At 38.7% G+C, this 23,823-nt stretch overlaps 1 protein-coding gene across 1 annotated transcript in view; it reads right to left on the bottom strand.

The window, feature by feature from the left end:
* Dlc1 (DLC1 Rho GTPase activating protein) overlaps nucleotides 1–23,823 on the bottom strand; it is a 387,771-nt gene that overhangs the window by 354,946 nt on the left and 9,002 nt on the right. Inside the window, exon 2 of the mRNA XM_060381619.1 lies at nucleotides 14,868–16,015. Within this exon, the coding sequence (XP_060237602.1) occupies nucleotides 14,868–15,890 (1,023 nt within the window). The 5' untranslated portion in view covers nucleotides 15,891–16,015. The remainder of the gene's footprint in view (nucleotides 1–14,867; nucleotides 16,016–23,823) is intronic.

Here is a 23,823-nt window from a genome sequence, read left to right on the forward strand (position 1 = left end):
CACTGCTATGTAGAAACATAGATTTACTTTTTTATTTTTTCTTAAAATGAATTTTAAAACTACTTAGTTAAAAACCTAAGTTTGAAAAGAGGAAGCTGATTTGCTTCAGGTCAAGCACTGGCAGTCTAGTTTCATCACCCTCTTCTTATCTTCGTAATACTGTAATATAGCTGGGAAAGAACCTATCATTTCAAAGTGTCTGCTCACACAATGTCTTCAGTGAAATATTTGATTGTTTCTTGAGATTTTAAATCTATGTGTTTTTGTAAGTACCGACTTAATACAGAACAATTAAAATAACCAAAGACAGTCCCCCCACACCAATCCTATAAGTACAAAATCAAAAGTGCACCCTTCCAAAGCTCAAGTAGGACACAGTGAAAAGAAGTCCCCTATTTGGAAGGTGACTCTTTTCTAACATTTTTTTATCAGACATATTTATGCTTTCTATCTGGAATTTCATTTATTTATTTATTTATTTATTTACATCCTGATCATAGCCCCTCTCCCTCCTCTTCTCCCAGTCTTACCCTCATACCCCTTCCCCCACTTTCCCTTCCCTTATCTTCTCAGATTCTCAGAGATGGGGAGGCTTCTATGGTTGGATACCAACAGGAATAACCACATCCTCTCCCACTGAGGCCAGACAAGGCATCCCAGCTAGAGGAAAGGGATCCATGGAATTATTATACTGGTGCTTCAGTGCCTAATATTGTATTAGGTTCCAATATTGATTTTACTGACTATTGCAGTATAACTTACAACTAAATTTAGTTATTTCTTCATTATATTGCCACAAATAAGGCAGAAAATCATTTAAGTTAAGAGCATATAATATATATATATGTATTATATATTAATGTCTGGCAAAACTCATGGAAAAAAGAAGATGCTTAGTAAAAACTTGATTGCCAAATACAAATACTAGACTGAAGAGTATAATGATAAAGTTAGATAGCTAATATGTTCATATGGATGGTCTAAATTTGTTGTCTCAAGTGCTTTTTCCCCCTCCAATTAATCCCAGACATTTCAGCTTACTCTCAGATCTGTAACTAGACCCATCTAGTGAAACAATTAAATATGATAGTAATGATAACCGCAAGCACATCATGTTTACTACCCATCAGGTTCTGTGTTTATTATACATATCTATTCATATATGTGAGCACATATGCTCTTTTTAATTATGGAGCGACACTACCTTATACACATGAGAAGCCAAAGCACAGGTTAAATGATGGGACACATCATCAAGCTGTGAGAGAGAGAGAGCCAGGCAGCTTGGCCTCAGCATCTGCTGGCTCAATTACTATATTCCGCACTTGACACTGTAGCAAGGAAGCTGCCTAAGTTTTCTATAGAACTCCAGAATTTTCTCAATGAAAAAGCAGGTACTGGTGTGCATAAATGGTGTGAATTCAGCCAAATGAGCAGACATGATGATTTTGTAAATTCTTCACTTACTTGACAACCAGATTTTCATCTCAATTTTCAATAAAAAATTACTCTGGCTCAACCTTCTGCACCTATTCAGTCACATCTTATGACTCATTTTAAGTATCTCATGAAGGAAAAGACAATTGTCCCTAAATTCGGAGACATAAATAACATCCCTGATTTAGGGTGGACTCTTTCCTCTTATGGCTTATTTTCTTGGCAAGAAAAGTGAAGCTTAGACCAACCTATTCATTTTCTAGAGCAAATAGTATTTCTAATTCAACATTTCTAAAACCTCTGAGGTAATTTTCAATGCACATAAAAAGCAATAAACCCTTCTGAAGTTTTCACTGGCTTCAGAAATGGAACCTGAAATCCAAAGAGGTTCATTAATAGCTTTTTTTTTTTCCTAAACCAATGTAAAACTAGAACAGGAAGAGAAAAAGAGGAAAGATGTGTGCTCTCTATTTGTTTAGTTAATTCTAATTGTTCCTAAGAAAATTCTGAGCTTATCTCAGAAGCACTTCTTCAGTGGTCTGTGTAGTTAGAGAATGATTTGAGGGACAGAGATGTGGGCAACAAAGGGTGTATGTTCTTTCCAAGAACAGAAGCCAGAAGGCAGGCAGATCCTCTTGGCACCATTGTGTCTGGTACCAAGATAACAGTGGCAGGGTTATGCTACATGGGTTATGCAAGTTCTTTTTCAACTACTGTGGATATTGGCATTTCTTCCAGGGAGGCAGCCAAAAGATCTGGTGGTTTTCTTTGGTATTAGAAGATTAATAAATTAGCCTTGGTTTATAGTAACAGAAGTCCTTGAGGAAGAAACAAAATCAGCGTCTCTATTACCACAGTCTGTAGTATGCAGTTGGCTCTGAAGCAACCATTCATTCCCTGAACTAACACCACACAAGTGTTTTAATTCTCTCTCCAATAAAAGTTGATGTCCAATTAATATGAACTTATTAACAATTATATTAATGAAGAGCCCAAGCCGGCAGTTTGGGTCACTCATTAAATCAGAGGCCTGTCACACATTATAACTAGTTTTTCTACAATACATGGAAGAAGCTCTCAGATCTAATTGCTTTCTTTCAGAAGACATAGATGTATGCATGCATAGATATTTATGTATAACATCTTCCCAATGGCATCTGGCAGCAAAGCTCCTACTTTCTGTGGTGTTTCCGACAGATATTACAAAAAAATGTTCTGATGTTTGAAACTTTGGAAACACATTTTCCTTATTCTTTCTGTTTCTTGTTCTGCCATCTTCATCACACATACCCTACTCTCTCTTCTTAGTCTCCCCTATCCACTTCCTCTTTCTTATGACACTTTTCACCATTTGGTGACAACCTTGTCTGTTAGCAAATGGAAGACCTGCTTCTCCTTAACACAGGGCCTTAAGAAACATAAGGGCCTCTGCTGTACAAGTGCATACATCCTTTCCATACCATCCCCAGCTTCCTCAAAGTGACATTAGCCAGGAACACTATGGAACTCCTGGCCTAGTGGCCTCATGAACCATTTAACTGTGTGCTTCTCTTTCAGCATATGTCTTAACTGTAAACGATAGCCAGGCACTTTCATGGTAATACTCATAAATATCATTATATAGACAATGTTATATTAAATATACAATATATTAAATATTCATTATATATCCATACATGTACATGAAACTGAAACATATATACTATGTTTCATATATATATGAAATGTTTCATATATATATATGAATCAGCTTCGTGTACATATATGGAAATGCATAATATATATATATGTATATATATATATAGGCTAAGGTAGATGTTAATGGATTTTCTATCATTTCCTAATTTTACCCTGTTCTCTTCTCCAGAGGCAAGTGGTTATATTCTAAGTAATATTTACATCTCACACATTGTCTTGTGATTAATAAGTTCTGATCACTACTTTTCAACTTGAGATGGACTCGGAACCAGATCCTACATGGTATCTTTTCAGCCCTGCTTCCCTCATTCCCTGCTGAAAGAAAAAATAAACTGTGGTATAAAGTATAATCTATGTGGTCAACGATTTGATTTAATTCTTCAAGAAGATGATCCGTGATTACCATGCCGCAGGCTCCTAAGGACCAGTGTAGAAGAAATGTGACACAGAGTCTGTCTTTCTGATTTAATTTCTTCAGGCTATATATAGTGTGGGCATTCCCAAGATAATATAATTTTTTTTTCTGAAAAATCACGGTAAGGGATTCACCTGATTCAGGCATTTATGGGCAGGTTTTAAGAACTGGGTAGAAGTTACAAATGTAAGGTTGAGTATCTACCTCAAATGAGCTTATGTTGTAGTAAGTAATGGCAACCAAGAAGGAATTTCAGTGGATTTGTTGTCTATTATATGCTATAATGAGACACTATAAGAAGGATATATATATATATATATATATATATATATATATATATATAAACATTTTAAATAATGTTTAAAAAGACTCATATGGGTGCAGTGAGAATGGGGGAACTAAAAACCCCCCAGCATTTGAACATGTTGAGCGTGAGTTTATCAGAGTTTTCACGCTTAGCCAGTTAGGGATGCAGCCCGTGGGGGCTGACTGTGGGCATCACACGTTATTCATCGCTCTCAGCTCTGTCATTCGTGGAATCAGTTCCGTGTTCTCATCTCCTTGTTAAACTTCTGCTGGTGACCGCTGTGCCATTGTGTTGACGTGGAATCCTATCTCAGCTTTCTGAACATTAATGTTGTTTTTGTTGGTGTTGTTGTTAACGGAGGACTTGTATTCTTTTTTGTGCTGCTGGCCAGTGTTTCTTTTAGTGTCCCATCTTGGCTTATCCATCTTTATTTTATCTCCTTCCCCACTCTCACTTTTTATCCATGTTTACCCATGTTTTCTTTCTCTTATATATTTCACTCTCCTCCATTCAGTGACAATTGTGTACGCTGGCATAGAGAAGCCCTGCTTGAACTCTCCCTGGGGTTTTAAGAAACTATATGTCATGCAGCATTGGGGCCTCTGCTCTGTGGCTGCAGCTGGTATAACTCAAACCACAGTCTGCTGAATATTGATTTTTCATTGAGTTCACCGGGCTATATTTAGCGCTTATTTTGATTATATAATTGTTTTCACAATTATAATTGGTTTTACAGTTATATTTGTAATGAGCCAAATTACTTGAACCTCAGGTATCCACAAATATATTTGACTTTCTAGTTGTTTATTGGCATGAAAATTGCTTGATGGTCTAATGTGGCCTCACAAAACACAACTGCTAGACAAAACAGTTGAAGAATTCTCACAGGAATATTTCATTCATCTGGACCCAATTGCCCTTAGTAATGACTTTTCATTGTCAAATAGTCTTTACCTTAGAGTACATGAAAGTATATATTTTTAATCTCTTCCATTTTTATTCTGTGCTGGACTTCTCCATTTTTTTAAAAACATTTATTTTTTCACAGTTTATTAATTTTATATATCCTGATTGAAGAACCCTCCCTTAACTCCTCCCAGTCCCACCTTCTCTCCCTCTTCCACCTATTTCCTTCCCCTAGTCCACTGAAAAGGGGAGCTCTCTTCTTTGCCATCTGCCCATTGCTTATCAGGTCTCATCAGGACTGCCTGGATCCTCTTCCTCTGTGGCCTGATAAAGCCACATCACCAGGAGCAAGTGATCAAACAGGCAACCAAGTTCATGACAGAGGCCTAATTCAGGAATCTGCAAGGAGACTGAGTTGCCGATCAGCTATATCTGAGCAGGGGGTCTAGGTCCTCTCCATGCATCGTCCTTGTTTGGTACATCAATCTCTGCAGGACCCTCTGGGCTCTTGGAATACAATCAGATAAAAAGATCTGCCTTTAAAGCCGGCATGACTTCAGTGTAAAATCATACTGTTATTATGACTTTGCCTACAGATTATCCATCTTTCATTCCTTGTCAACTGAGATAAAATTCATTCACAAAGTTTAATCCTTTCCCTCGTCTTCCTTTCACTAAACATATCTTGTCACTTTAGCTGGACCTTGGTTTAACCATCTGTGATTTAAATTTCTTGCTTCAATACTCTGTTTCTTTCAGTTTGCACAGCTAGACTCATACTTTGGTCCATCCCATAACTTGTACAATTCACTGCCCTTGCTACATCACATGTCAGTCCATGTGATACTTCCATTAGTGCAGATTTCTCCAACGGACATTCAGGAGACAGACAGAAAAGAAGGTAACATTGGAAAAATGGATATATTGTGGCCAAATTTATGCATATTATAAAGCTAGACTAATAAGAGACTGTTTCATTTTTTATCAATTTAAAATTATGTATTAAATTTTACAAACATTTAAATCATAGTGTGTGTAGTGTGTTTTGCTCTGGGATAGATTTTCTTTAAGAAATACTGTGGCAAAGTCCCAATTTATTTCTAATATCAGAGATCAGACCTTTACTCTTGCCTGATGCGTCTAAAACAAAAAGGGGGAACTGTAGAGAGCTGCGGAATGCTATGCCTTAAAGATGGAGCTGGTTTCCGCCTTCCACCTTCCCGATGGTGAGTGCTCTCTGTCACGAACAATTCCACATTTGGCTAAGGCTGAGGATCTGGCTTGCTTCCATGTATGTGGACCTATCTGCATTGCCCACGTGGCACGCCTGGGTTGGCTACCCAGAGGCTATTTAAGCTGTGGGCTGGCTTTCCCCGGGGTCCGAGGATTGTTCAATGTTCCTGAATAAACTGCATTGAAAAAAAAAATAATGACTAACACTAAAAAAAAAAAAAGAAGAAATACTGTGGCATTTGATCAATATCACTTTAACATTCGACGTAGTTTTCTGACATGCAAAGGTAGGATGCAGAATGGAGCTAAAGTACCACATACATATGTAGAATGCAGCAGAACAAATACGTAAGTTGTTATTCTTTTTAAAATGTCCTGTGATGTACTCAATGTATTAATATTAGGAAACATTCCTCAGTATATCTATGGTTATCTCTCAGTATAAATATTTCTATTCTTTCTTGATAATACAAAGTTTAGGGAAGCATGTTTTTACATAGCACAGATTCTAATTCTCAGCCACCCAATAGCTTAGTACAGAGAAGTAACAGAATTCTAGCCTATAAACTCAGACAAAATAGTATGAGTTTGTCTTCCAGATCTTTCTGTATATAGGGGTGTAGTCACACTTTATTATTTTCTTATCTTATGGTCTGAATATGATGATGATTCAAGAGAAAGAAGAAGATTGATAAAGGAAGTCTGGCAACTGGAAATTAAAGAACCAATATATTTGCCCAGACTTGCTAATTCCCAGCTACCATGGACAAGTGAAAAAGATTTCTAAGCCATTCTCCTGCAGGCTTTTAGCAACAGTGGTCAAGCCTAATGTCTCAACAAAAGAAGTCAAAATGTAAGATCCTTTAATAGCTTGGATCTTTAGATTTTTTTCATCTTTTGTGTCTGTATGTTTTTGTTAATATGTCTGTGTTCATGCACGTTGCTATGCATGTAAGCATATATGCACATGTGTGTGAGAGAGTGCATGTGTAGGTTGGAGATTATAGATATTCTCAGGTGTCATTTTTCAGCAACTGTCCACTTTCTTAGTTAAATTAATTTATTTTTACATTTTTATATGTATGTAGGCACACGTGCATATATGTATGTATTTGTGCATGTACGCATGCACAAGAATGTATGTGTGTGAACATGGGTGCACCATGGCCCATGTGAGGGCAGTCAGAGGATAACTTGTGAGAGCTGATTTTCTCCTTTCACTGCCTAGGACAGGGAGATATAACTGGGCTTTTCAGACTTTTCTAACTAACCATGTTGCCAGTCTCTATCTTGCCATCTTTGGAGAAAGCGTTTCACAGGCCTGGAGCTCAGTGCGTATGCTAGGCTGACTAGCTGTGAGTCCCTGTGAGCTCTGCCTACGCTAGCACTGAAAGTACACACCCAGGTTTCTAGGGAACCCAGGTCTGCCTGCTTCTGCACCAACCATGTTGGTGACTGGCCTTCCTCCCCCGACCAACTCTTTTTGACCCTCTCTTTGAGGCTGGCTCCGAACTCACAAAGTAGCCCATAGCAAAGTTTCTGCTTTGGTCTATCAAGTGCTGAGGTTAAAGACACAAGCCACCACACTCATCAAGAATCCCAAAGTCAGTTCTAATTTGTGGTTGGATGGAGGGAATTTCTCGGAAGTCAGTAATGTTGTCATCTCAAAGTTCTTATTTTTGCAATACTTTTTGGAGTTTTTCCTGATTTGTGGTATGGTTTATGTCTCATCTAAGTGTGTTAATAAAAACACATTCATACATTTTACTTAATTTACTTAAGTAACAATATTACTTACAAGCTTGGCAAGTACTTAAATGCAAAAGATGGACATTGGGACTCTTTAATCAGTAAACCACCGTCAATGACAAATAACACTAGTTTTTCCAAAACCTCCAAACTCAAGCCTTTCCCTACATCTTTTCCATAGTCACATATCTTTTGGTTTAAGAGACCACTTCTCTGACTGTCTCCCGCCTCCAGGCCTCTGTGGAATGTGCCTTTGAGAACTGCTTCTAAGCAGCTGTCTCAGCCCAGGGATTCACCGAGGACCACACAGTTGTGTTGCCCATTTACTAATGTCCGCTTACAATCCTCTTGGTTTCCCTTTGATATTTGTGGTTCCAATTTCAATTTCATGAACTCTTTTAACATACTTAAGCTTAAAAACATATTATTAGCACAAAAGCTCATTGGTTAGGTATGCTATGCAGTTCTCTGTAATGCAGACTCCTTAGAAATTCGTGTGTGCGTATCCCAGACTGACACAAGCATTACTGGACAAAGAAAGTCATGTGATATAGTAAGGGCCTGCCAAGCTTTACAGGTGCCAAAAAGTGACTTTGCAGGTAGGAAGCACATGTCTAACGGCATGCCAGGCAATATTTTTAGGAGATCACTCATTTGATTCTTTTGCTTTGTTCCTTGAGCCACAATCTTATTGTATGATAAAAGTTACCTTCATATTTATTGTGTAGTGAAAATTACCTTCATATCTTCAGTCCTTCTGCATCAGCCTCCCTAATGGGGAGGGGTTTCAGGCCTGTACTGCCATCCATACACTGATGATTGAAGGATCTTGTACCCTCTGTTTTACTGTTTTATTTTGTTTTGTTTGTCCTAGAACATAGATTATGTCCCAATAAAAGAAAGTCTATGATTGAAAATTCCATGAAGAATTTGGTATTCTTATTTGGCATTCAGCTAATGAAATGATTAAAGTTTTCAACCTCATATTATCTCACAGTCTATTTCACATTTCCAACCTCTGTTCTCATGACCAAGAAGCAGCTTTGTCTAGACAATGGCTCAGCAAACTCTGGTATCTGGAGCCTAACACTATACAGACACAAAAATGTGGCTCTCATGTGTCCCTGAAGACACTGTTTGTAGCAAATTATGTGGCACAGAGCTCTGATCCCAACTATCAAGAAGGCTAAGCAGAAAGATTGCAAATCTGAGGCCTGCCTGAGCTACATAGTGACTTCTACATCAGCCTGGGACAGCTCAGAGAGAGCTGCCTCAAAATAAAAAAAGTTTGAAAAAGAAAAGGTTGGGACTATAGCTCAGTTATAGGGTTCTTGCCCCCCACCCCCGACACAGGGAGGCTTTTCTCTTCTAATCTAGCATCATTGAACACTGACATTGCAATTCAAGCTTCAATTAAAATTCTTAATGCCATTTTGAAAAACTATGAACACTTGCTTTCATTTTCACAAAATAATAATTGTGATGTGCATATATAACATATTCCAAATACTCATATTTATACTATTTTATTTTTATATTTTATTGTACTCATTTCACCCATAAGACCATCATCTATAAGAAACATACAGACTACAAAGTAAAAAAAAATCTTCTTTTACCTTTCTAATTCTACTCACTCAAATACCCAATGCCACCTTGTGCCTTGCTAGATATCCAGCATATTCTATTCTGTTATACAGAAAGTTTATTCTTCTGTTTATAGTGTGGAATCTTAATAAGAATGGCACCAATAGACTCATGAATTTGAACACTTAGTCACCAAGGGGGTGCCTCTATTTTAAAGGATTAGGGAGATTAGAAGGTATGGCCTCATTGGTGGAAGAATGTCACTGACATTAGGCTTTGAAGTCCTAAAAGTTCAAGCCAGCCCTAGACTCTCTCTGCCTTAGCTACTATAACATCAGAATGTAGCTAGAAGCTACTGCTCCAAGGACTGGCTGCATGCCACCATTTTCCCCATCATGATGATAATGGACTGAACAACTAAAATGGTAAGCACGCCCCAATTATTATATATATTTTTATGTATACAATGTTCTGACTGCATGTTTACAAACCTGCAGGCCAGAAGAGGGCACCAGATCTCATTACAGATGGCTGTGGGCCACCATGTGGTTGCTGGGAATTGAACTCAGGACCTCTGGAAGAGCAGCCAGTGTTCTTAACCTCTGAGCCAGCTTTCTAGCACAAGCCTCAACTAAATGCTTTCTTTCATAAGAATTGTCTTGGTCGTGTTTCTCTTCACAGCCATAGAACAGTGACTAAGACAGAAGTCGGTACCAGAGATTGGAATACACTATGACAGGCCTGACCATACTCCTTGTTGGCAGGATGTGAACTTTGAGACTTTGGACTAGAAAAGTAGTTGTTGTTTATTTATTTACTTAAATTTATTCACTTTATATCCTGGCTGTAGCCTCCTCCATCTCCTCCCAGGTCCACCCACTCTCCCTCTCTTCCCCCTATGCCCCTTCCCTAGTCCACTGATAAGGGAGGACCTCCTCCCCTTCTATCTGACCCTAGCGTATCAAGTCTTATCAGGGCTGGCTGCATCAACTCCTTCTGTGGCCTGGCAAGGCTGCACCCCCCCCCAGAGGGAGGTGATCAAAGAGTTGGCCACTGAGTTCATGTCAGAGACAGCCCCTGTTTCCCTTACTAGGGACCCCACTTGGAAACTGAGCAGGGGTCTAGGTCCTCTCCATGGATGGTCCTTGGTTGGAGTATTGGTTACTGCAAGGCCCCCTGGGCCAAGATTTTTGGCTTTGTTGGTCTCTTTATGGAGTTCCTGTCCCTTTCGTGTCTTTCTATTGCCTTCTTTTTAAGTGGGGCTTAATGGGCCATCCTAGAAGGAGCAAAGACAAAGGTGCTGAGGGCACTGTGGACAGTGGGGTCCAAAAACAAGAAATTTCAGAGAGGAAGAATATTAATAAGTGGCCTAGAGACCAGTCTTGTGATATTCTGGTAAAGAATGGAGCTGGTTTTTGTCCTTGTCCTAAAACTCTGCAGAAAAATTGAAGTTTTAGATTAATGAAATTTGCAAAGAAGATTTCAAGACAGACTAATATTGACTGTATTCTGTGGTTATTAGTAATTGCACTTATGAAGACCTATAATGAAAAGGAGCAAGCTGGACAAAGAAAAATACAAAATGTACAGTTTATTAAACGTTTAAAGAAAAGTATGATGTTAAGTGGAATAAAGGGAGTGGCGATCTCGGTGCAAGACCTCTCCCTGATAAGCTTCCAACTTGTGAAAAAGATTTAAAGAAAAGTGTAAGTTTTGAAGGAAACTATCAACAACAGAAAGCTGATACAAATGTAATTGGACAGGAGGCCAAGTTCCAGCCCCCTCAAGCAGCAGAACTTGGCAGCTTCCCTTTGTGGTTCTGCTTTAGAATCAAGAATACAAGAAAGGGTAGTGTAATTTCTCTCCAAGGCTAAGAAAGGCTGTGAAGCCAGGTATGTGTCAGAGGTGTCCCTGCATGGAGGCCCAGAGAGGCTATTGCAAAAAAATATGAAGATGAAGCCTGGATTTCATGGGAGACCCCAAGACGTTGGAATGCCAGTGACTTGGAATACCTGCTGAAGAGAGCTGCAGAACAGGTATGAAACCAGCCCAAGAGAAGAAACTGTGTTGAACTCAACAGAGATGAAAGTAGTTGGACATCTGAAGAGCTCTTTGACATTACACATGGAGATGCAGAATTTGGAGTTTATTCTGCAGTTTTTGTTTGTTTGTTTTTTCATTTTTCTTCAGTCCAGAATTTTCTTATTATGCAAGTATGTGCTATGCCTTTTGAGATTACAGGACTTACAGTTAAGATATGGGTCTCAGAGGGACTTTGAACTTTGGAATTTTAAAGTGTTGAGACTGTCAAAGACTAGGGAAACTTTTGAAGTTGGGCTAAATGTCTTTTGCATTTTGATACTTTAAGCCCATAGGAACCAGGGAGTAGTGGTTTGAAAAAGAATGGCTTTCATACGGTTATAGATTTGAATGTTATATCATCAGAAAATAGCACTACTTGAAAGAAAGAGAAAGTATAGGAGGTGTGGCCTTGTTGAGGGAAGATTGTCACTGGGGGTGGGCTTTGATGTTTCAGAAGCCTTTGCCAGCTCCAGGTTCTCTCCCTCTGCCTATGGATCAGGGTATAGCTTTTAGCCCTAGCTCAAATGCCTGCTTGCTTGTTGACCTGTTTCTAGCAATGCTGATAATGGACTAAACCTCTGAAAATGTAAGGCAGCCCAAATTAAATGCTTTCTTTCATAAGGGCTTATTAATTTCTAAATATACAAATATATATTTTACTCAAACTGGAACATGCTTTACTTACTAATTTGTCATTATTTTCCTCTAGATAAACTATATCATGGGTATCTTTTAAGATAAGCGTCATGATTTTTACTTTATCTTTGTTTGTGTGTATGTGCCCACGCACGCTTGTATCTATGCATTCATGTGTGTGCGTATGATTGTAAGGGCATACATGTATGTGGAGGCCAGAGATTGACACTGACTGTTTTCCTCTGTCACTCTCAATTTTTTTTTAATTTCAGCTTTATTTTGTGTATGTGCACCAAGTATATGTCTGGTATCCATGGAAGTTGAAAGAGGCGTTGATTCCACTAGAAATGGAGCTAAAGATGGTTGTGAGAAACCATGTGGGTGCTAAGAGTTGAACCCAGGTCCCTTGGAAAAAAAAATAAAACCTCTGAGTGCTTATAACCACTGAGTAATCTTCCTTGCCTCAACTCTCCATTTTTGTTTTTGAGGCAGGGTCTCTCATTGACTCTGGAGTTTACTGCTTGGCTAGACCAGCTGGCCAAAAAGTCCAGGGATCCTACTGTCCCTGGACCTTGAGTGCTGGGGTTATAAGTATGCCCTGTCACACTCAGCCTTTTATGTCTGTTCTGGGAAATCAAATTCAGTTTTTTCCTGCTTGTATAATAAGCGCTTAACTGACTGAGCCATCTCTACAAGCTCCTTAGTCCAAGTCTTTAATGGCTGCATAGCATTCCATCTAATTCATCATAGTTTAAGTGTATATTGATCAGAGTGTAGGCTGTTTCTTATGGTTTTTAGTTACACGAAGCAATGAAAATCTCTGTATATATTGTTCTTATGTATACATTTGGGCATTTTGGTACAATTTGTGCTAATTTTCAATTTATAGTTATTAAAGTTACCTAACATTCATTAGTAACAGATAAAAACAAAATTTACATGTTTTAATTCTAATAATTTCTATCTTAGCCACATTTTCCATAACAAATTTTGAATCTAAGTGTTTGCATTCATTCTGTCCACTACAAGGCATACCGAAAGGTTGCAATGTCAAAGTATTTCAACCAATAACGCTGCAACACTTTGGAGTGTTGAAATGCTTAAAATAGAAAATTTAAATTAGAACTTCCAAATGAGATAGAACTACAGATGTCAAAGTGTAGCCTTTAGCAGGATGTTGAAGCGCAGATTCCTTCCAGCATTCCTCATATTGATATCAATATCCAGCCATGAGCAAATGTTGCAGGAATGTTTAATGTGTCTGTAGGCAGTTGGGCTTGATTTGTCTTATTTTAGGGAGCTGTGTCCTAAGTCAGTTAATATTTTCTTGTGTCATTTGTGCATTCTCTCCAATAGATTTGATAGGATAGATGGAAATTTTTGGAAATGTGTCTGGAGCATTCCAATCACAATAGCTTAATGGAGCCCTACAACTTATATAAGGAGGAGAGTATTTGCCAGAAGCACAGAATATTCTGTTGGTATATAGTCTGAGAGTATTAATTTTTGCTGTAATATCTTTGAGATCGTTTAATCAAACTAGTTTATGACATTTAGTTTAATGATCTAGCTTGGTTACAAAGCCGCAGCGTATGGAAATAAGAGAGAACTGAACGGTCCCCTCACACAGTGGGTGGATGAGCCCTGATAAACAGAACTAAGAATATCTACCTTTGTTTAGCAAAAGTGAATTTGTGGATTAAGATTCTAGCTGGAGAGAAGTAATGTATGCTTTTCTTATCGCACAAAGTGCTCAGATCTCCAGGGTTTCTTCAGCTGCCACAGGAGAGTGGTGGGAGATGACACTGTCATTGAAATTTGCATCACTTTAGTACTGTGTTGTCAGAAAAGAAAATGGGAAGGAAGCCTGAAATTTTGATTTAGAGTTCAATGCTAGCCCACAGTCATGTAGGTTACATGGGACAACCTCGGGGAATCTGCAGAATCATTTAAAAAGGCCTTAGTATTAAATAAAAAAGTCATGTATTGATGCCTTCAAGGAAAAGACATAACAATGCATCTATTGATTGTGGATGTACTAGTGCGACATTTAAAGTAACATTAGCACATGCAAGGTGTATTTCCATATTGAAAGGGTTATTTGGAATTTTTAAGAGTTACTTTGTTTTTAATTCAGTGTACATGTGTGTATTTGCATGTGAGGTATGTACATGAGTGTAAAGGCCCACAGAGGTTGGGAGAACGCATGAGGTCTTCCGGAGTAGGAATTAGAAGCAGTTGTGAGCCATTGGGTGCTGAGAACTGAACTCAGGTCCTATGGAAGAGGAGTATGAGCTCTTAACCTCTGAACCATTCCATCAGTCCCAAGTTGTTTTTGTTTTAAATATGTGACTAAAAATGACTTAAATGTGTTCTCTGAAGGGAAAAGAAAACAAACCCAAGCAAATGAGACAAGAGTAAACACACTGCTGTTTTTCTTATAAAAATTACATGTCACTTTTCAGAAGTGACATGAACTACAAAGTCGTGGGCTGTGGTGAGTACTAAATTCCTAGGAAAGTAAGCCATGCTGAGTCCTATGTTAATACAATTTTAAAGAGCCACAAACCAACACAATGTTATTAGTGAGAGAGCAAGATTATTGTATGTTAACTCTCACACATTTTCATGGTTTTATCAAGTGAACAGTCTTTAAATTATACTATCTGCATGACAGGGTAAGAACAACTAAAACCAAACCAAACCAAACCAAACAAAACATCTGTGAATCCTCTTCTGTCCAAGCAAATTCATGTGTGATGAAAATAAGGCTATTACAACATTTTCAAAGCCAGATGATCTATGTGTGCGGCTTACCTTTCTCTTGCGTAGTCTGACTTGATTGTCTACAGTCTCCTGGGTGGTCACTGGGCCCCTTAAGTGTAAACACTGCATGCCATCTTCTGTGCTGACCTTGAGAGGGCTGCTGTTTTGATGTTCTGAGAACCCACCCTTCTCCAGGTCATTTTCTGCTGACATTCCACCAGGGCAGGAAGGAGGCTGCAGAAGGCAGCTTCTGCAATCTGCTTTTAATAATGGCAGTCCTCTGTCTGCGTAAGGAGCAGCCAAGAAGTCTTCTTCCACTACACGGTGCTGATTTTTTCCCTGTTCCTCTTTAGGGAAGTCAGGTTTCCTTCGTTGTTGAGCGATCACTGCAGAATTAAGCAGTTGTGTCTCTGGTGCACTATCTTTCACATCCAAAGAACCAAATGTGTTTACTTTGGGCCCATCTTTTGTTTCACTCGAGCTTATATTCTTACAGAGCTCCAGGCTTTTACTTATAGCATCGACATCTTCCCTTTCCTCAGTTTCCTCTGCTGGAGTCACAGCAGCTTCACCAGCCATCCTCCAGGAGTTATGAGAATCTTGGTTATTCTGCACGGTGGACAGTGTCTTCATGAAGGAGCCTGCTCCCTCGAGACCATCTTTGCTGTCTCTTTCATGTCTTTGGGGAGTTAAAATCTGTGAGTCATCGATAAGGTGGAGATCAGCATCAGCATCCTCATCAGAAATATGCACTAGTGTCTCTGTGCTGGCCTCTAGTGATAGAAACTGCTCTTCCCCTTCCTGGCTGTCACTCTCATCTACCTCTTGTGAAATGTGACCCATTGGCCTCCCAGGAAAGTCTCTGGTCTCCGACCCACAACAGCAGTCTGGTAGAGAGGCACACTTCTCTTTATGGTCCACATTTAAGGTTTCATCTTTTTCCATACTTGCCTGCAAGCTGTCGGATACCAGTCCGTGATGACATGCTATGTCATACTCATCAGAATTAAAAGGCTGTTCAGTCTGCTGCGTCACATGCTCTTCCCAGCTCCTCTTTCTGATAGCTACAGACATGTCATCATAGTTTAACAACAGACAAGGAGATGCATTCCATGTAGCACTCAAGGGAATGGAACTTGGTGAATGATGACTGTGAATTCATGGATCAAGGAAGTGTGTGTGATCTGCCATTTTGCCAACTGTTAAAAAATTGAAAATAGGCTGTTATAGATACATTTCCAAGGTAAAAATATTTCATGGCAAAGAATCGAATCTGTGCTATGAAGCAGAGGTAAGAAATTACACAAAACACTTTTGCCTAATAGCTTTTATGGCTTTTGTTCCTCAGAAACAGTCTGATATTAGAGAAAACTTTATGTTTTGTATTTTTAGGCAAAATTTTAAAGAATCAACAGGGCTGGTTTATTAATGAATAAAGATCTAAGTGCCAAAACATTTTAAGCTCCGTTAAGAAAATAGTTGGATTGTGATACTTAATAAAATTCACTGGAAAAACTAACTTGTTGCTCCGGCTTTGCATGCTTTCCTGATTTACTTTTGTGAACAAAAGCCATTAAGGAAATTGATTTGCTGTTTGGTTTAAATTGAAACAAAGGCCACCAGGGAATCAGACCTGCAAGACTTGGGCAACAGAGACAGCATATGCAATGCATTAGTGTGTAAAAGAACTTAGACTGGTCCCAGTGATCAGGATGTCTGCACCCCAGGGAGTAACAGAGAAGCAGCACAATACAATTTAGTTCAGATTAACTCGCAACTGATGGATAAGAAAGCATGATGTATTCCATTAGAAGGGTTTAGCGAACGTACTTCTATCCATATACTCATTTTCTGGCATTACTAATACCACGGCAGTATTGTCAAAGCCTAAAACAATATGTAAGTATTCAAAGTAATAGATCTAGGACGTGAGCCGATGTTTAAATTAGGCCAAGCTTCTAAGGCCCAGGCTCAAATAACCAAGGGAATTCACGTCTCCATAGAATTGTGATGTTTTAACCTTCATCGTCTTCCCTCTTGTCTTCACTACGTATGAACTCTAGCCCCTTCCCCATGAAAGAATTCAAGTGAACCAAAAAAGAGATGTGAGTCATTAAACAATTAGAACCAGTCTTCAAATACTCAAGTCTCATTCTCTTTCCTTGGAAAGGAGTTAGTACATTGTTGTTAGGATTTGGACCATATGAATTTAAGCAAACAACAAGATCACGTGTAAGATAAGGTCAGAATGTAAGAACTTGCCAGGTCTCCAGCCTTTTACTCTGAACCATTTAAACTAGTTAAAGCCAACAAGTTGTATCTATGTTAAAGCCAGTCTTCTAAAACGGGGTAACTCAAATGTCAATCTACAGTAAAAACAAATTACTAGACTGTGAATGAAAACTCCCATTGAAAGAACAGATATTTTTCAGTTACTTCTCTGCACAGGAACTGCCAACATATAATGTTGCTGTTGCCATAAACCAGATTAACTGCTCAGCTGGCTTTAACACCATCTTTTGAAAAGGACTCTGACTGCCCACCGAAAATTTCAAGTTATTCCTGCTAAGCACATGTTTGAAAGGTAAATAATTCCCCCTCCATATCTACGGGTGGGATGAAGATGTGCTAGCAATTTGGTAACTTGGTCAGACCAAATACCTTCTTGGATACCTTTTTTTTTTTGTTCCATCAGAGGTCTGTGGCCATCTTTGAAAATGTCCATCACATTTTCCGTGTTGGCATTCACTTTGCACTGAGAAGAAAAACATAAAGCTTCTGAATTCCATGCATAAGTCATTATAGTGTAGGAGGCAATGGAAAGTGGAAAAAAAATGCTCAGATGCAGGCCAGCACATTTCTGCTTTCATGGGCAAATTTGGGTTGTAATAGGGTGGTTCTGTTTTAGATGCTTTCTTTTCTTTATTTTTATCCAGTGTAGAAGAAATAGGCTAACTTAAGAAATGCCAAGTGGTATTACTGTGTCATTCCTAAGCCCCATTTATGTTTAGGTTGTGCCTGAATTCTGGCTTTACTTCTTTTACTAAGAAAAAATGCAGTTCTTTGAGCTCCTCAGAAACTTTGAGCTGAATCTGAAAAATCAATACACAGTTATTTTTTCTTCTACGAGCATATTATAGTTTTAATTTACTTTACTCAGCCATAGCAAGTAGGCAAGTGTTCGATAGTTCAACAAATTCGGAAACGATCTAACAGCACACAGAGATTATAAATATATTAGGTTCAATGTAGTATGACTCTGTCCTCATTTCTGATTTAGGCTTTGGGGGTATTTTAAAATAATTTTTATGACTCCATGCTGTCTATCCTTAGGACAAAATATTTTCTACTTATCATTATAATCATCATCATTATAGTTTCAACATCTATTCCATTGTCTGTGGCCTGATAGGTTTTAAAACATTTCATCTCCATCATCTTTCCTACATACACTTCTTTTTCTTTTGTGTGAGTGTGCAGCTTTTATCGAGACAGGGTTCTTTTATGTATCCTTAGCTGTACTGCACTTGCAATGTAAACCAGGCTGGCCTTGAACTCACAGAGATCCTCCTGCCTCTAACTCCCTGAGTGCTGGGATTACAGGCATGTGCCAGTAAGACCAGCTACCCACACATCTTATTTAAATCTATTGTAATTTCATAGTTAAATCTTCTACCTAAAGCTCAAGAAATCATTAATAAATAGAAGCATTGCATATTGGCACTGCATCTTGGCATGCTAGCCTGGTTTTCTAAATGCTATCAATTGACTAAAATCCATGCTGTCAGGTCTTTCTAAAAAGCCTGACTTTTCCCAAGGAATTCTATATCAAGCTATCCACAGAAGGCCTCTAAAAGGCTCTACCCTGCAAGGTATCAAAGCAGATGCTGAGACTTATGGCCAACCTTTGGAAAGAGTGCAGGGAATTTCATGAAAGAAGTAGGAAATAATAAGACCTAGAAAGGACAGAAACTCCACAAGGAGAGCAACAGAACCAAAAAATCTAGGCCCAGGGGTCTTTTCTGAGACTGATACTCCAACCAAGGACCATTCATGGAGATAAACTAGAACCCCTGCACAGATGTAACCATGGCAGTTCAGTGTCCCAGTGGGTTCCATAGTAATGGGAACAGGGCCTGTCTCCAACATGAACTGATTGGCCTGCTCTTTGATCATCTCCCCCTGATGGGGAGCAACTTTACCAGGCCACAGAGGAAGACAGTGCAGCTACTCTTGATGAGACCTGATAGACTAGGATCAGAAGGAAGGAGAGGAAGTCCTCCCTATCAGTGGACTTGGGGAGGGGCATGCATGCAGAAGGAGGGAAAAGGGAGGGATTGGGAGGGGAGGAGGAAGGGAACTACAGGGGGATACAAAGTGAATAAAGTGTAATTAATAAAAATTAAAAATAAAAGAAATGGAAAAAATATTTTCAAACTACTGACCACTATTCTACACATTTCTGTCACATTTTTTTCCCAAATCCTTTTCAGGAAGTTTTATGCAAAATGAGCTCAGCTGCTGAGGATTTAGATGGAGGATCAGGAACAGTATAGGTCATCCCAGGGTGTTGATTTTATGAATTGAATTTCCATGGGAGTTTTTAGTTATGCAATGCACATGTTCAAACATCACTGTTTTCATGTTATTAGAGACTCTTCATACTTCTAGTCATGCAAATGTCCTAGAAAAATCTTTGTGAGATGTTTAAAGCCACTTTTTCGTAATATTAGTCCATAGAATGTGTAGCTAGAAAGTGATTTCAAATTTTGTAATTTTGTAATACTACTCCTTTTTATTTTGTTTTTAGATAGGGTTTATCTGTGTAGCCTTGGTTGTTCTGGATTCACTTTGTAGATCAGACTGGTATTGAAATCACAGAGATCCTCCTGTCTCTTCCTCCCCGAGTGCTGAGGTTACAGCATGCACCACTGTGCCAGCTGTTACTACTACTCCTTAACATAACATCTCATGACAAGCAATATATATTTCTGGATCAGGCACCACTGAACATTATAGCATCTAAAAATGAGGAAACGAAAAAGTCTAGTTTGAGAATCACTGGTCAATTTATCATATTAAATGATCACACTGTAGTTTACATTTCCTTCTGAAATACACAGACCACTTTTATTTTGCTCTTCCAATTAAATTAGGTTAAGCAAATTTAATTGATTGTTGTCAACTCTGCATCATGCAAGAAGTAGGAGCCAGTGAGGACCCTGTAACTGGAACATTTTGTGGTAGTACTCAGTGGACAGCAGTATAAGTGCAATCATTATTAAAACTTCATTTACTATCTAAAGAATGATACACATTGTTCTGAACATAGAGGATAGAAATGTAAATATTGTATTCTTTCTTTCTTATTGCACCTTTAAAAATTATTCATTACAATTTATTCAGTTTTTATCCCAGTTGTAGCCCCCTCCTTCATTCCCTCCTAATCCCACCCTCCCTCTGTCTCCTCCCATGCCACTTCTCCAGTCCACTGATAGGCAAGGTCCTCCTCCCTTTCCATCTGACCTTAGCCTATCAGGTCTCATCAGGACTGGCTGCACTGTCTTCCTCTGTGGCCTGGTTAGGCTGTCCCCCTCCTTCTCAGGGGGAGGAGATCAAAGAACCAGCCCCAGAGTTCATGTCAGAGATGGCCCTGTTCCCCTTACTAGGTAGCCCATTTGGAGACTGAGCTGCCATGGGCTAAGGAGAGCAAAAGAACTTATGCACCTTTTAATTTTATGATAGATACTCATATAAACAAAACAAGTAGCATCACTGATGGATTCAAATATCATGAAAACTTTCACATCATTTGGGAGCATCATCCCCTTTGGCCCCTTTCCTTCCTTCTCTTCTTTTTTTTTTTAACAGACAGTGATATTGAATGTGGTAAATGGGCTAGATAAATCTTCAGAGTGAAATCTTTTCTGGTTCATTTTCTGCCTTTACAACATCTAATTCTAATGCTAAGTTTGGTAGAGTTTCTTGCTGGATGAAGAAAATCTTCTGTTTCCAGAAACTTGTTATTCTAGGACACCCTTTGGGAAAAATAATAGATGCAGAAACAAATACTAGAAAATTATTTTAATTTTAAAATTTATTAGTCCACCGTAAATGTCCTTCCTATGGAGTATTTCATAAAACAATGAAGAGAATCTTTTCTTCAATGAGATATATGAGCAAAGTACGTCATATGAGTCTGTGAACAGTTGATAATAAAATCAACTACTCTGGGTGTTATCTTTTTAAGAAATTTTAAATTTGTGTGCATGTGCATGTGTGCCTGTGTCTATGTAACTGCAAGTGCCCATAGAGGCCAAGGGACTTAGATGCCACTGGAGTTATAAGTAAGTGTTAGTTACCTAATGTGTGGGATGGGAATCAAAGTTGAGTACTCAGTAAGGGTGATACCTACTTTTAACTACTGAATTACCTCCCCAATCCTCTGTGTGCTAATTTAATAAATCACACAACCTCCTGAGACTAACGATCAAGCCTTTAGAGCGAAGAGAATCATGGCCTACACAGTAGAACAAAAGAATAAAATTTGACTGTACTCAGAAGCATCACTGTGGAATTTCAGAACATAGGACAGTAAATAAAGATCATTAATGCTTTCAGAAAAAAATAGATTGTATTTTAGAAATTCTGAATGAACATGGTATTAGCTTTCTCAAAACTAACACTGAAAATCTGACTTTCAAGTCTTGTGTAGGAGTTTATTCCTGCTTTAAAATATAATTTTAGAAGTGATAAGAGAGGCAGACAAGGCAACAAGAAAGCCAAGAATTCAATGTAAATTTCTGTGCAATAGAATTTCTATGATGGAAATTTATATAGTGAGTTTTTGTAATAGATGTTGCTTAAAAACATCTCTGAAAGGAAATGTAAATGTGTACACTGAGAGGAATTGCATAGTGAAGACAGATAATTTGGGTGGAAGAATAATTAATAGCAAGAATTACAGGGAACATTAGAGGAATCAGTTTTTAGCTGTAGGAAAAAAAGTTCCATAAGGAAGGACATACAATCCCATGTGCTACCTGGGGAATCTGAGTACTGTTTCTGTAGGAAAAATAATGAAAATAGTTCATACTTGTAAAAATAAAGTAGGCAATAACTATTCTCAAACCAGGGGGCGTTATGAGGGGTGGAGTCAGAGATATTAAGGAAAATAGAGGAAAGTCCTTATTTTCTGTTGTAAAACTTAAGGGATGCTGCTATAAACATGGTTGAGCAAATGTCCTTTTTGTGTACTTGAGCCTCTTTTGGATATATGCCTAGGAGCGGTATGGCTGGATCTTGAGGAAGCGCTATTCCTAGTTGTCTGAGAAAGCGCCAGAATGATTTCCAGAGTGGTTGTACAAGTTTACATTCCCACCAGCAGTGGAGAAGGGTTCCCCTTTCTCCACAACCTCTCCAGCATGTGTTGTCCCCTATCAGTGAACTTGGGGAGGAGCATGCATGCAGAAAGGGGAGGAAGGGTGGGATCGGGAGGGGAGGAGGGAGGGGCTTATGGGGGGGATACAAAATGAATAAAGTGTAATTAATAATAATAATAATAAATATTTTAAGTCCCCCCCAAAAAAATTAAGGGATGCTTTCCAAAATGGAAAATATATTATATTACAGATTATCATTTAGAAAATGTGGATATAAATATCATAAGAAATAAATAGTACAAATAAAGAATATGATTTTATTTGCTTGATGTAGAAAAGATCTATTGCTAAAGAAGCTTCTAAAATATGTACATGTACATATATATAAAGAGCTTAAGCAAAGCTACTCTATAGGATATGGGATATGGGAGTGAACATTATTCCTGCTAAACCCCACAGGCTAGCAAATAAACACCCCAATGGCAGGAGTGTGTTATGTTTTTTGGAGCTGTTGGCTGATGAGGTCCCATAGATCTCCAAATATTACAGGTTATTGCTTTTGCTTTTGGTGACCCTCCAAATTTTGATGATAAGACTGCATTCATAAAAACACCGCATAGCTGGAGTCATAAAAGATGAAGGAATTAAGCTGGGTCAGACCTAGAATCTTCATCCTTCTGGTCTAGCTTTTATAGTGCTGGAAGGGGTTGTGCATTTGACTGCAGGAGAAAAGTCACCAAAAGTCCTACCCTGTGAACTAAGTAGTGACTGTCCTGGTAAGACATGCAACTGCGAAATGAGTATCAGGGGAGTGACCAACCACTTTCTGATTGGATTTAAGTCCCATTCTGCAAAAGGAGACTCATACCTGGCATCGCTACTGGGGCAAGGACCTGTGCCTAGGTAGGTCCTGGGTCCTAGGGAGAACCTAATACTATTATTTTGCTAAATAGATGAAGTATTAAACTTCATTATCATTACTCTAAAAGATTCTCAGCCCTCAACAGAGAGTTTTTGTTCTCTTACGCTAACTTGTAATTATGAGAGTGAGCACTAGTATGTCTTGGTTAATTGAATAAAAAGAACCCTTAGGATTGTGGAGTGCTCAGTCCTTCACTGGATATCTACAAATCTGTCATCTTTCCCCCTGACAGGCCCAGGGGTCATCAGAGAAGAAGAGGCTGAATGACTGTGAGAACCAGGAGTGATGAACAACTGTAAGGAACCGTATGAATCTGTAGCACACACACTTGTGTGAGCTGAAGCCAAACACAGTGCCAGCATGGAGGGTGGAGGTGAGATGGTGGTCACATTTGAGAACAGTCTATGCTCCCTGCAGACTTACTTAATCAAATTAGGAAAGTCAAGCAGACAACTGTTTAGAAACAGTCATGATTGCACTATAAATCAGACCTTCAAGTGCATACTCACTAATGTCCAGGTTAAGGCCTCACCACAATGAGCTAGTGTGGAGAACAGAGACTTATTTTCTTGATGAAAGTATCAAAGCATTTATTATCCAGATTGTGACTTTTGGAACACCTGTTCACAGATAAAATGAAGAGGAATGCTTTTCTGGACTAAACCGAAATAATTCAGGCAAAATGCTTATGTGTGTGGAAAAC

The sequence above is a fragment of the Meriones unguiculatus genome, chromosome 4 (genome assembly GCF_030254825.1).
Source record: "Meriones unguiculatus strain TT.TT164.6M chromosome 4, Bangor_MerUng_6.1, whole genome shotgun sequence".
Taxonomy (NCBI): domain Eukaryota; kingdom Metazoa; phylum Chordata; class Mammalia; order Rodentia; family Muridae; genus Meriones; species Meriones unguiculatus.